Source organism: Panthera onca, chromosome E3 (genome assembly GCF_046562875.1).
Source record: "Panthera onca isolate mPanOnc1 chromosome E3, mPanOnc1 haplotype 2, whole genome shotgun sequence".
NCBI lineage: Eukaryota > Metazoa > Chordata > Mammalia > Carnivora > Felidae > Panthera > Panthera onca.
Genome location: NC_138354.1, coordinates 22188564 through 22202046, shown reverse-complemented (window position 1 = coordinate 22202046; position 13483 = coordinate 22188564). Strand labels below are relative to the sequence as shown.

Sequence of the window (13483 nt, the reverse complement as noted above, 5' to 3'; positions counted from 1 at the left end):
CCCACCTGCTCCTCCCGAGTCTTTTCAACCCTGGGTGGGCAGTGCCTTCCCGCCACCGGAAAAGAGCGGCTTCGGGACTCCCGCACTGGGTCTGCGGGGCCGACTGTTCTGTGTCTCTGGCTGGACAGGGAAGGGAGTCAGGACCGGTAAGTGCACAGGAAGAGCCCGACCATGGAACACTCACTGGGGGACAGCCAGTCCGGGAGGTCTCTGGGGCACCTGGGGGCTGGCGTCACTGCCGCGACTTTGCTCTCCATTCCTTCAGGCTTCTACGGTCACAGTCAGACCCCCCGACGTCTCATCCGAATTCTATTTGGGTGAGAGACAGCACGCACACGCACACATACACACAGTCCACGGTCTTGCTTCCAAGAATGATAAAGTTTTCATATAAACCACAGAATATATTTAATTCAAATTAAACATGAAACTAGAATATTGTTCGGTCCTTATCAAGTAGCAATTACATTGTTTAAAAAAAAAAAAAAAAGAACAGTACGTTTCTTTCTACATTCTGCAATCCGGCAAGGCACAGGTCACATCCAGTTTGCTGAGGTGACGGATCCAGCAGTCACCATCGATGCGCGTGGTTTTCGGGGGCTCGGGGAGGCACAGACCATACTTCATACAAAATGATTCTGCAGCGATTCTGAAGGAGAGGCACCTCCCTCTTAAGGTGTGAGAATCAAAGTCCAAGGAGCAGGAAGTGGGTGATCTGCATAATGAACGCATTTTATTAAATAGTTAAGCGGTGCTTCTTCATTCCGAACGGCCTGCACTAACCGCGCAGCGACAAAGCTTCCTCCCCACGTCTCGGCGAGCATACTCCTTCCATTCTAGCTACTTCGTTTTCTTCTGTCTTTTTCCGTTTTTCCTTCTTTTAGAAATGTTTCTGGGCATGATTTCCTTCCCAGGTAAAGAAAGCCAGCGTCCTCAAGACACAGGTCATTCGGCTTCAAGTGTCAGCCCCCACCTTGTCCTCGGGCTGCGGGAGGCGAGGCCCTGCACGTCAGGCCTTCGTTTCCCTTCACTGGAAGCTCTTCGCTGTTGGGTCTGCAAGGGTAACTGCGCACCTGCCCCTGCTCCACGCGCCAGGGTGGAGGGGGCCGGGCTGGGGGAGGCTTTCTTCACAGGGCGGTGCTTTCCGTGTCGTTGTCTATGTCCAACAGAATGCGCCCGGGCACGTCTCTGCTTGCGGAGTCTGAATGCGTGTCAGGAAAGGTGCTGCGAAGCGGTTCTGAAACTCTAGAACTGGTGTCTGGACAAAAACAGGAGACACGGGATCAGCGCGTGGTAATGCCGAAGCCGCCCGGGGGTGCTCCGAGAGGAAGGGGAGCCGGAAAGTCCGAGTCAGCCCATGCACACACACCTTCTCGTGCTAGAGCCGCCATGAGCCCTTGGGAGCGGGGGTCAAGCCTCCAAGACCCCAGGGCAGCTCTCGGATGCAGCCTTGCAGCGCGTGCTCGCTCTGACCGAGGAGAGGAAACCTCATTCTCGCCAAGCCCTCTGACGCACTAACGGAACTCCCCTCACGACATCTGGGCCATGGGGACAAGTGTGCTTCACTGGAGACAGCCCCCTCCTCCGGGGCTGAGGGGTTATTCCTCTTAGCAATGCTACGCCAGCCTCCCACCAGTGACATTCGGGGCTGGATCGTTCTGGCTTGTGGGGCTGTCTGCAGGGTGCACGGCAGCAGCCCTGCCCTTGATGCCCTAGATGCCGTGGCAAACGGCCCCCTCTCCCCCAGGGTGACAAAGATGTCTCCAGACACTTCCAAATGTCCCCTGGCAACAACCACTGCTTGCCAATCACTGAGGTGGATCGCCAACATCCCACAAGTATTTTCTCTTGTCTTCCTAACTTATACTCCAGTTCCTTTTTCTTGTCTTACTATGTTGGCTAGAATTCCGTTAGCAAGAGGGCAACGCACAATCCTCGAGCCGTCGGTCCCTCACTCCTAAACTCACAAAAGACATCGTCACCTACCACAGCCCTCCTCCTAATGAGGCCGGGGAGTCTCAGATGCACTCACTCAGGAACAAGTGCTCACTGAGCACCCACCCGTGAGGGCACAACAGTGGACAAGCCAGACACGGCTTTAATGAAGCCGGCAGTTGACTGGGGGAGACAGCCCCTCGTCAAGACAGAATCCTTTGTCTCTCTAGTAGGTGTGTGTTCTAGAGAATTGAGAGAGCCTGCTGAGAGGTGTCAGGGCTGCTGCAGGAGAGAAGGGAGATGTTCGGATCTGCTGTGGTTTCACGCTGCCGGGCTGGGGTGGGTGTGCTGGGGAGTTTTCCCGTTATGCTTAAGAGATGCTTTTCCTGTACTTGTTGTCTTGTTCAGTGCCTCCCTGATGCCTAGAACAGTGACTGGATGATGGCTGACGCTCCATCAGTTTTACGGCTGGCCAGCTGCAGGGATGGATGGTGAAGAGTCATCCAGCCCGGCCATCTTCCCAATCCTCCCCTCCTACTGCCTCAGGCAGAGCAGTCGTGTCTCAGAGACAAGACTCGTACCAGAAATGCATTGCAAATTCAATCCCCTTACCATTGTCCTAACCCGACAAGACAGATGGCGCAACCAGTCAGCGTCTCTTTTTAGCTCAAAGAGTCTACCAGAGACTGCCGAACCGCCACGCCCGGTGGGGGTGCGTGATGCACGGGCACCGTACGCACTGGGTAGGTTCCTACTTGTTAACAGGTGGGTGCATGTGCAAACCAACACCGATGGGCCGCAGGTCCTTCTCAGAGGACAAACTTACTACCTTTCTTTTTCTTTTTTTACATCACATATAAAGAATTCCTGGATTTGTACTTCCCAGAATTCCTCTATTTTTGATGAGCACGCACGACCTCCACACCCAGGGAAAAAACGTGTGGGGGAGCCTAAGGGAAGTTCCCTCTGCCTCCTGCCTGCTGCGCCTGGTTTGCCTGAGGTTGGCAGGGTTGGTACCCCCTTTCTCAGCCCCCCTTCTCTCTCTTACATGAACCATTTTTTAAAAAGAAGACAGCAGATCCGTTCACATGCAACAGGTAACGTTTACATGCAACAAAGAGGCACGGGGGCAGAGCCAGCTTCCAGAAGGAGACTCCTCTTTGTCACAACGGCTGCCACCATGGGGAGGGGGCCGTTTCCCAGATACGGTGCTAAGCGTTGCACACACGTCATCATGGCACTCGCTGACACCTCCACACGAGGTAACTCCACGGCAGCAACAATGCCACCGTGGAGGTAAGAAACGGGGACTCGGAGAGACTCAACCCCTCAGAGGATCGGAGCCACACCAGTTGGACTGTGGGGTCTAACTGACACAGCGCTTCCCTCCTCCCGACAGGAGTCTGTGTGTCCTTGGGTGAGGGTCCTGACAGAGAAGACGGTATCTGAGGAGATAATGCGTGAGTCTTAAACACTCTGGTTCACTGTAGTAAAAATGAGGAAAAGGTTATTTTAGAAAGATTCCCGCAGGAACTCTTTTCTGTTTTTTAAAAAAAAAATGCCTCTGAAACTTTCTGGCTGCGAATTTACATAAGGCATCATTTTTCATTAGATACGTTCTAAGAAGGGCTGGTCTTTGAGCATACAGCTCGGAGCTAAGTTCACAGGACTGATGTCTTATTAAAAAGCAAAAAACAAAAAGAGACGCCCAGGATGCTCCTTCCACTCAGGCAGAACATCACCCCTGATGTGGGGTTTGGACAAATCTAAGTGAGTTCCTTCCTGTTTTGAGTATCTGTATCAAGGATGTGGGCTCCCGGGGGGCCAGAACGGGCACCCTGTGATTGAGGATACGGTCCTAAAGGTTTATCACGCCAACAATTGTGAACACGTGCTTTAGGTTGTCAGTTGACCCTCCAGACAGTCCAAGGGTATTCTCCCGGCCACTCCAAACACAGCCTTGGAATTACACTTTGCAGACACAACTGTGGGGTGACCTACCCCGCCTCCTGACCCATCTGTCTGAGAGAATGACTCCCTTCTGCCCCGCAGCGGCTCGCTAGGGCTGTCGGAGACTTTCCGGTCTGTCAGAGACTCTGCGTCAACTTTTTATTATTTTTACAAAGGAGAGATTCTGCTCAAGTCTCACTAGGATATTCACCTTGACATGATTCTGGTATCTATTTGTTAAAAATAACCTGCAAAGAGAAGCAGGAGCCACTTAAAAATGTCCAACTATTAGGGGCGCCTGGGTGGCTCAGTCGGTTAAGCGTCCAACTTCGGCTCAGGTCACGATCTCGCGGTCCGTGAGTTCGAGCCCCGCGTCGGGCTCTGGGCTGATGGCTCAGAGGCTGGAGCCTGCTTCCGATTCTGTGTCTCCCGCTCTCTCTGACCCTCCCCCGTTCATGCTCTGTCTCTCTCTGTCTCAAAAATAAATAAACTTAAAAAAAAAAAAATTAAAAAAAAAAAAGTCCAACTATGAGCAAAAATAAACCCGCTTCATATCATGCAGTCATTGAGAAGATGGGTTGTAAAAACATCGTAACATGGGAAGGGGCATATGATGTAAGGTAAAATGAAAAATGCAGGATCAAAAGCCATGATCATACACACCCTGGACTTTTAGGAAAGAAAAAATAGAGAAAAACTCAGAATATGAGTAGTGAACTACTTCAGTTGTAGCAGCGTGGCTTATCATTTCTAGCTTCCAAATTTTCTTTAATACCTATGGTTAATTTTTTAAAATGTGTTACTTTCAGGATGTAAAAAGAGGTTAGTTTAAAAAAAAAAAAAAAAAAAAACAAAAACAACACTGTGAGAACCAGCAAAGTGCTGAGTTTTGAGTGGCGGCCCCGAGAGCAAGAGGACGTACCATCGCACAGTGGACGGCAGCCCTGGGGATACGTATTCTCAGGCTCATGAAATATCATGAAATAGTAAGAAATATCTTCTACTCCTGAGCACTGTCTTTTTAACCCACAAAAGAACTGCTATTGGGAAAATCAAATGGTGCATTAGAATCTAAATATGGGTGCCCTCCTGGGTTTTTTTACTTTTATTTTTATTTATTTATTTTTTTGAGAGAGCACAAGTCGGGGAGGGCAGAGAGAGACGGGGACAGAGGATCTGAAGCGGCCTCTGCGCTGACCGCAGCAAGCCTGATGTGGGGCTCGAACTCACAAACTGCAAGCTCACGACCTGAGCCTAAGTTGGACGCTTCACCTACGGAGCCACCCAGGTGCCCCTGGGCATATGCATTCTTAAAGCACTGACCTACGAGTGTAGGACATAACTCTGATTATCTGTTTTTTCCAAGATAAACATGATCACAGATCGCTAGCATTCACTTAGGACCCAGTGTATGCTGAGAACTGTAAGACGTCTTATTTTATCTGATTCAATCCCTTCAACAAAAATTCTCACAAATGTCACCCTCTAACTGATCAGCCAGGCCGTGCCTTTGCCTGACGTTACACAGAGAGCTGAAATTCGAATTCGGGCCCAAGTGCACAAAGTCCTTCTACTACACCTCAAGCCTGCCTGGTACAGAAAAGGACAGAAATTAGAGAAGGCACAAGGCCGGCCCTGTGACCACCTGTCACACACGTCTGTGAACACACTTAGTACTCAGAGTGATCGAGAGCAAGCATGAATGAAGCCAGCATTGTTTAGTACATGCACTGTTAGTAGGGATGCAAGCAGGCAGGGTTAGGGTGCCCGGTTAGTAACAGGCGTTAGCGCACGAGTAACGATCATCAAGGAGCACAAAAGCTTTGGCCAATCAGGTGCCTTTTCCTTACCATTAAATATTCCAATTTGAGTTCTTACTGAATATGGCAGGTCATACATCTAAATTATTTAATAAAATGTTTCAATTAGAACACTCTTGGCTAAAATCTGTTCCTTTAAAAACAGCAAGATGCAAACGCTTTAACTTTCAAAGCTGAAAGGCTTGCGCGCTTTCTACAGTAACAATAAAGAGGAGCTTCGGAGGACATCAGAATCCCTCCGTTCTCCTGTGCTGGTGCTGAGCCGCTAGACGGTGGCGGTCAAATCTGCTTGGCGGCATCGATCTCCCCCAAGGGTTTATCCTAATCCCCAGGCTGTAATTCAACTTTTTAGGATTAAATGCTCTAAGCAAATAACCTGTTTTTAGGAAACTGTCTACGGGTTTCCACATGAAAACATAATGCCATAATAAAGGATGGCCTTCCAAGGAAGTTACATTGTTTTTCTTCTTGAAATACCCAAGAATGGTTCATCATAGCAGCTTGCTCAATACTAGTGGATACATGAATCCTAAACGGGGCTTTCTGTGTGCTCCCAATGGCAGTCCAGGCGATTTTAGGCAATTAAAAGTTACTTCCGCAATACAAAAATAATTGTGGTGGCCTGGGATTTCTTGAGTTTAGGAGAATTCATAACATAGATTTTTAAATTCTTAGGTAATATCTTAAGGCAAAGTACTTTCATATAAAATTTCCCTGATCTGATAAAGTACAGAGCATTACAGTGTTGTACCGGATCAATAAGATAGTTTTCTGGAATAAACACATGTGAGGTGGGAACGGTTTTAAAGAACAGACGTGATTCCAGTTCGTAGTTTTCCTATCTACGTAAAAGGAAAGATCTGCGGGTGAAATGCTGGTGTCATGAAGGGTTAAAAGGCTCAGCCTTAATTAGGGTTTAGTCGTGTCACTCTGGTGCACGACTTCCATACCCAGTGGGGCAACCCCAGACTGCTGGGTTATAAGGAGTCAGGATGTGGAATCATACCCGTGCCTTCCTCCACGCCTTTAAGGCCTCACTCATTTCCTTTTCTGGCTTCTACAGAAAGTCTTACTCAGACCAAGGCTGCGAACGCTGGCGAAGTAGCTCACCAAGGGTTTAAGGCTCAGATCAGCCGATTAGAGCAATGGTACGCACGACGAGAGCCCTAAGGCGTCCAAATGTGGACCCGGCTCAGATGAGGCTAACGGTGCCTTTTGAAAAGCTCATATGGTTTAAGAAAGCAAAATGTAGGCGTGCTAGAACGCAAAGGAATTTAGTGTGGGATCTTTGGAAGAAGATCGGTTTGTTCGTTTGGTTTGGTCCTGAGAATTTCAAACATCAAATTAAGAAGCTCCATGCAGTTAACTTGCACTTAAGATATACAATTACAAATTGAAGCTCAAGACACAAGGAACACAATGTTCTGTGCTGACTGCACCCGAGTCCTCTTCGGTTGGATGTGATGAGCCAACCAACGACAGGGAAGTCACCGAGAAGAGCAGGACACTTACAAAAGGCTTACCAACAAGAAAGAAGGCATCCTAGCATCTTAGGTGAGCGGCTTGAAATCGGGTTCTCAATCTACTGACAGCTACCTCGAATTTGGAGCACTGCAGCTCAAAATGCTTTTGGTAAGAACAAAAGTAACGTCCACATGCTACAGAATGGACGGCAGGGGGGTCCGGTAGCTGCTCCTGAGCACGTGGTCAAAAGCACATTTGCAAAACACGGCTAAGCAGGAGCGTATGGAGCTTGGTGCGAGCTGCTGGGGGGGTTACAGACCTTAGTCCTGGGAACCTTCCCCACCTGTGAGGGCACTAGGAAGGGCATCTATTGGGAAACAAACAAACAAACACACCAATGTGGCTTTGTTTTTTAAAAATAAAAGCTGGAGTGTCATCATACGTTATTAACCATTTACAATATGTGCAAGTTATGCAGTATGTTCCTGGGGGAGAAAAAAGGTTATCAGAAGGCTAGTGGGTTAACCCTCATCATCTGGAGTACCCCCAGTTTGGGGTACACCATTGGCTCATTTTCAGCAGAGAAGTCACGCAGTAGAGCTTGGACAGCCCAGAGGTATATTCCACCTCGTCTCTAAAACTAGCCCCACGTAGAAAATGGAAAATTAAACTGTTGTGATTCAAAGCTCCTAACTGCCATTTAAAAAAAACACATTTAAAAAACCCCCATCTACCCCACCGTTAAATCAAATAGTGTATTAGAACACTTAGGGTGGAATTTTGGAAAGAAATCACAATTAAATAAATGCTCGTGTTTTCGACTGCCTATTAAAAACACCCCGTCAGGTGGCCTGCTGAAATCTGTACCATCATCACCACCGGAAACAGGTTTCCATGGGGATTATGGGAAAATGTCAATCCTTCCCTCCCCCTGCCCCGGAGGCACTCTGATGTGATCGCCCCCCCAAGATCTCCCTTCCTGGGGCATCCGAAGTGGCACAGACCCTGTTTTTTAAAGTTATACCTGAAATGCTTCACTATTAACATTTTTACCTTTAGAAGGAAAATAAGCATCCTAATGAGGAAGAAATGAATTTCATGCTCGTGTGGTCCAGTACCTTCCACATGGATTAGGTCATTACACTTAGAAAAATGTCAATGTAGGAGGTCTTAGACACATAATGAAACTATAAGTCAGTGGCCAGCTAACTTCAAGGGCCAGGCACTAAATATTTTTAGGTTCTGCGAGCCTAATAATCTCTGACTATACAACTCTGTTATGTTAGCACAAAAGCGGCCCAAGATGATATGTAGACAAATTAGACCCGCTGTGTCCCAGTAAAACTTCATTTACAAAAACGGGCTGGCTATGGGCCAGATGTGGCCAGCGGGTAAGGCTGGCTGCCCCCTGCTGTAAACCCAGGCCTAAAAGGAAGGGGACAGAGACGACGGAGTGCGGGCGGGGAGCAGTTTCTCACTTACCCGTTACTATTTTGGAGGCAGTGGGAGCTGCGTTGCTGAGGGTGCCGTCCCCTGCGGAGTGGGCGCCAGGGGGGTGTGGGGGCGGAGGCATGCTGGGCCGGTTCCTGGGCTTTGGTACTGGTCGCGGTCTCGGTAAGGTTCCGGCGTGTGGCTGCGCAGTCTCAGGGTTAGTCCCCGCCGCGGTCTGCGAAGCGGGCGGGCCGGGGTTCTGTTTTCCTAAAGGCGGAGTACTGGGGGGCGTCGGAGTCTGGGGAGGGGTGTGAAGTGGCTGCTCCAGTCCCTGCTCGCCGGTCGGTGCCGTGGGGGCGGGCGGGCCCTGGCCGCCACCGGGTTTGGTGTGCCCCGGGGGCGCAGCGGCCTGCGTGGGGGGCTGCGGCGGCGGGTGGCTGGGGGCTTGTATGGGAGGCAGGCTGCTGGAGTACCTCCGGGGCGCCGAGGGCTGCGGGGCGGCGCACGGCTGGCCCGGGGCCTGGCCCGCCTGCTGAGTGGGAGGAGAAGGGCTTCGGGCGGCTGGCTTTGGCGACAGACTGGGCGGATGCTGAGACGTTCCCGGAGAACTCTGGCCCCCGGGGTGGCCGGGAGGCGGGTTTCCTGGTTTCGGGGGTGCAGGAGCAGGTTTTTTAACAGCTGCACAAAGAAGGAGAACGCCTTTCATTGAGAAGGGCACGGCGGCGAGAGCCAATGCCACCTTCCGCGGGCGAACCCGCGTGGGGACCGTGCGCCCCCGCGGAAGGACGCCGTCGGGGGGACACTTCGCCTCGGCGGTCGTCCTCCCCCAAAGCCCCCGGCCCCGTCCAACCAAGAGAAAACCAGCTGCCAGATGGAGGACGTCCTTCAAAATGCCTGACCCGCACTCCCCCACGCGGTCAAGGCCAGGGAAACGCACGGGAGGTCAGAAACCGTCTCGGCCCAGGGGAGACTCGGGAGACGAGATGACGCAGTGTGACGCGGTCTCCTGGGCGCCGTGGCCCTGCGGCGGGGAGTGAACGCCGGGGGAGCGGCTAGTTGTTTAGCAGTGACGCTGCAGGTGCTGCTTGCCCGGCTGTGAGAGGGCACCCCGGGGACCTAAGAGGTCAGCAGCGGGGGAAAGCGGGTGCGGGTGCAAGGGAGCAACCAGTACTGTCTGCAGCTTCCCTGCAGATCCAAAACTGTTCCCAAACAATAAGTTTCTATTAAAAAAAAAAAAAAAAGAAAAGCACCTCATACACACACACACAGATCCTTAAAGACCTGTTGTTTTATTTTGCATTTTTTAAGATTTTTTAGTAATCTCTACACCCGATGTGGGGCTTGAACTCACGACCAAGAGTCGCATGCTCCTCTGAGCCAGCCAGGCCCCCCATGACCTGTTGTTTTAAAAGTTCAGTAAGAATAGGGGCCCCTGGTGGCAGAGTCAGTTGAGCTTCTGACTTCGGCTCAGGTCATGATCTCATAGTTCATGGGTTCGAGCCCTGTGTTGGGCTCTGTGCTGACCGTGTGGAGCCTGCTTGGGATTCTGAGTCTCCCTCTCTCTCCCCTCCCCACCACTGTCTCTCTCTCAAAAATAAGTAAGTGTTAAAAAAAAAAAGTTTAAAGTCCAGTAAGAAAAGAACTCAGTCAAGGGGCCGCCCCCCTACACAGAGTCGCTGCTCTTAGCTCACCGAGCTGCCCTCATGTCAGAACCCTTCCCCGGTTGCCTGATGGCCCAGTAAGAAAAGGGGAGAAGCGAGAACAGCTGAGGGGGCAACAGCCAAGCATGACTGATCTGCCTACACAACATACCATGGCCCCTTGCCCTAAGCCAGTTTCTTCAAGACGGCTTGATTTTTTTTTTAATGACAGAAATTCTACCAGTTCCAGAATCACTTGAATGAACAGACATATTCTGGATATAAATATAAATAAATCTGGAGGAACTGCCTTAGGTATATCTACGGAGAGTTGAAGCACTTCACTACCTTCCCGGTATCAGCTGAGATCAGCGTCACTAAGGGGCCATGGGAGTAGAATTTGCTACCAACAGTGGGTCTGGAGACCGGGCTTTGGGCTGGGAGAGGTGGGTGGAGAGGCTTTAGTATTTTTCTTTTTTTTAAAGTTTATTTATTTATTTTGAGAGAGAGCGCGTGCACAAGTGCAAGTGGGGGAGGGGCAGAGAGACAGAGACAGAGACAGAGAGAGAGAATCCCAAGCAGGCTCTGAACCATCAGCACAGAGCCCGACTCGGGGCTTGAACCCATGAACTGTGAGATCATGACTTGAGCTGAAATCAAGAGTCAGATACTTAACCAACTGAGCCATCCACGCTCCCCAGTATTTTTCAAATTGTACCGAGATTCTACTCATCTTCCCAAAAAGGGATAGGGAAATTAAGGAAATGTTTCATTTGCCCAACACATCACCAGCACCAAGGCCGGCCCCTTACATAAACTGTCTCGGTTGAGTCTCATAAGCTCACATTGCAAGATGGACATTGTTACACCCATTTCATGGTGGAGAAAACTGAGGCTCAGAGAGGTCAAGTATTTGCAAAAGCTCACACAGCTAGCAACTGGCAGAACAGCCTCACAACCATGTTCTGTGGACTCCTTGGACTCTCTTCATCCCTTTCCTTCTCCCTGCACAGCCTGGCTGTCTGCTCACAGGGCCCAGAATTAAGGAATGAAAAGGGTATAAAGTCTCCTTTGCTCTGCTGGCCTAGAACTTTTGACCCCAGACCTTGGAAGACCTTTTCCCAAAGAAACAACTAACCAGCAGACAAAGGAAGGAACCTTTGGAATATTAGCTGTACTCTGGCTACCATAAACAACTTAAAAAAAAAAGTTCTGGGGCGACTGGGTGGCTCGGTTGGTTAAGTGTCCAACTTCAGCTCAGGTCATGAGCCGTGAGGCTTGTGAGTTCAAGCCACGCATTGGGCTCTCTCCTGTCAGATCCTATTTGGATCCTGTTTCCCTCTCTCTCTGCCCCTCCCCCACTAGCTCTCTCTCAAAAATAAACATTTAAAAAAGAAAAAGTTCTAGTTTTTTGTTCTGAGCAATATTAATTATGAATTCACATCAAATAAAAGACTATTCCTGTGGCACCTGGGTGGCTCAGCCGGGTTAAGTGTCAGACTCTTGATTTCGGCTCAGGTCATGATCTCACAGTTCATGGGTTCAAGCCCAGCATTGGGCTCCACACTGACAGTGTGAAGCCTGCTTGGGATTCTCTCTCTTCCCTCTCTCTCTCTGCCCCAACCCCACTTGTTCTGTCTCTCTCACAATAAATAAACTTTAAATAAATAAATTAAAAAAAAAAAAAAAAAAAAAAAAGACCACTCCAGACAAGAAAGGGTGTAGAGGGAATCAGAAGAGGAAGCAGGAGAGCTGGGTGCCGGGGAGATGGGAGAAAGGTGGACTTTCCATAGGACAAACCTATGAAGGTTTGGGGAGGCTGAGGCAGGGGCAGAAGGTTCAGACTAATCCTGTGAGGAAGCCGGAGGTCTGTGGTTTATGGAAGCAGGAAAGACTCCTAATGTGGCCATAAGGAGAGCCTCAACCCAAAAGCAGGATTACACCCAGAATCCAGGAAGAGAAGACCTAATTACGCTCCAGGATAAGCTGGGGTACAGACGAAGATCCTCAGGGGAGAGGAGCACCTTAAAAAGGACCACGTGGGTCTGTAACCAGGCAGCATATACCTGACTTTGCCTCCCTGCCTGTAATTTATTTTTATTTAAAAAAAATTTTTTTAATGCTTATTTAGTTTTTTTGGAGAGAGAGAGTGCGAGCCAGGGAGGGGCAGAAAAAGAGAGAGGGAGACGCAGATCTGAAACAGGCTCCAGCCTCTGAGCTGTCAGCAAGGATCCTGATGCGGGGCTCAAACTCAGGAACCGTGACATCGTGACCTGAGCCAAAGTCGGACACTTAATGGACTGAGCCATCCAGGAGCCCCTCCCTGCCTGTAATTTATAAAAATTCCACCTAACATTTATGTTACGCTTTATAAAGATGGTGCTTTCATGGGCGTTCCCACAATATACCCCTTAAGAAGGCATTTTAATTTCTACTTTATATTTGTAGGGATTCAGTTAGGAAAGGTTAAACTAGCAGCCTTTGATCCAACCAGCTGTGTGACTTTAGGCATAGCTATAGCTCAACTTTTGAGTCTGAGGCCTTTTATTATTTATCACAATTGCCCCTCCCATGACCAGCATTGACCAGGCCACCTGAGAGTAGCTGACTCTCCTGAAGCCAGCTGTCCCTGAGGCCTCTGCCACCCCCTGGGCGGGTGAGATCCCAGCTTTCTAAGAGGTACTAGGGGAAACTGGCAACAAGTTAAAAGACAAATTTAAAAATTTCAGATCAAGAAAAAAAATGCCTGGAAAGAAAGACAGTGTTATGACAGAGGAAGACTTGGTGAGTGGTAGGGACGAGAGGGGTCATCAGTTCAGAGCGGGTAATTGCGGAGGGCTCATGGAGGAGGTGGTTTCTGAGCTGTGACCTGAGTGGTAAAAAGGAACCACGTGTGGAACAGAACAGAGAGCCCAGAGATAAGTCCACGCACAGACAGTTGGTCTTTGACAGGACACCAAAAACACACAGAGGGGAAAGGACGGTCTCTTCAACAGACGGTGTGGGGAAAAGTGGACATCCACAGGCAAAAGAATAAAATTCATCATCAGGGAAACAGAAATCCAAACCATAATGAGGCACCTCATATCTGTCAGAGTGGCTATTATTAAAAAAACAAAAACAAAAAAAAAAAAAACCACAAAAGAAGTGCTGGCAAAGATGTAGAGAAAATCGAACCCTTATACACTGTTGGTGGGAATACAAGTGGTACCGTCATTATGGAAAAGTGAGCAGACTCCTCAA

The 13483-nt window shown here is 49.5% G+C and overlaps 1 protein-coding gene across 8 annotated transcripts in view; it reads right to left on the bottom strand.

Annotated features, from left to right (window-relative positions):
- Nucleotides 1–391: 391 nt before the first annotated feature.
- ARHGAP17 (Rho GTPase activating protein 17) overlaps nt 392–13483 on the bottom strand; it is an 88528-nt gene continuing 75436 nt past the window's right edge. For 4 of the 8 annotated variants that reach the window (XM_078439969.2, XM_078439972.2, XM_078439974.2 and 1 more), the window contains 2 exons: nt 8652–9278; nt 392–1258 (listed from right to left, as the gene is read on the bottom strand). In XM_078439969.2, coding sequence (XP_078296095.2) covers nt 1128–1258; nt 8652–9278 — 758 coding nt within the window. In that variant the 3' untranslated portion in view covers nt 392–1127. Of the gene's footprint in view, nt 1259–5735; nt 5785–7488; nt 7537–8651; nt 9279–13483 lie in introns of all 8 variants that reach the window. The other 4 variants (XR_013552884.2, XR_013552885.2, XM_078439970.2 and 1 more) reach the window with 3 other exon arrangements.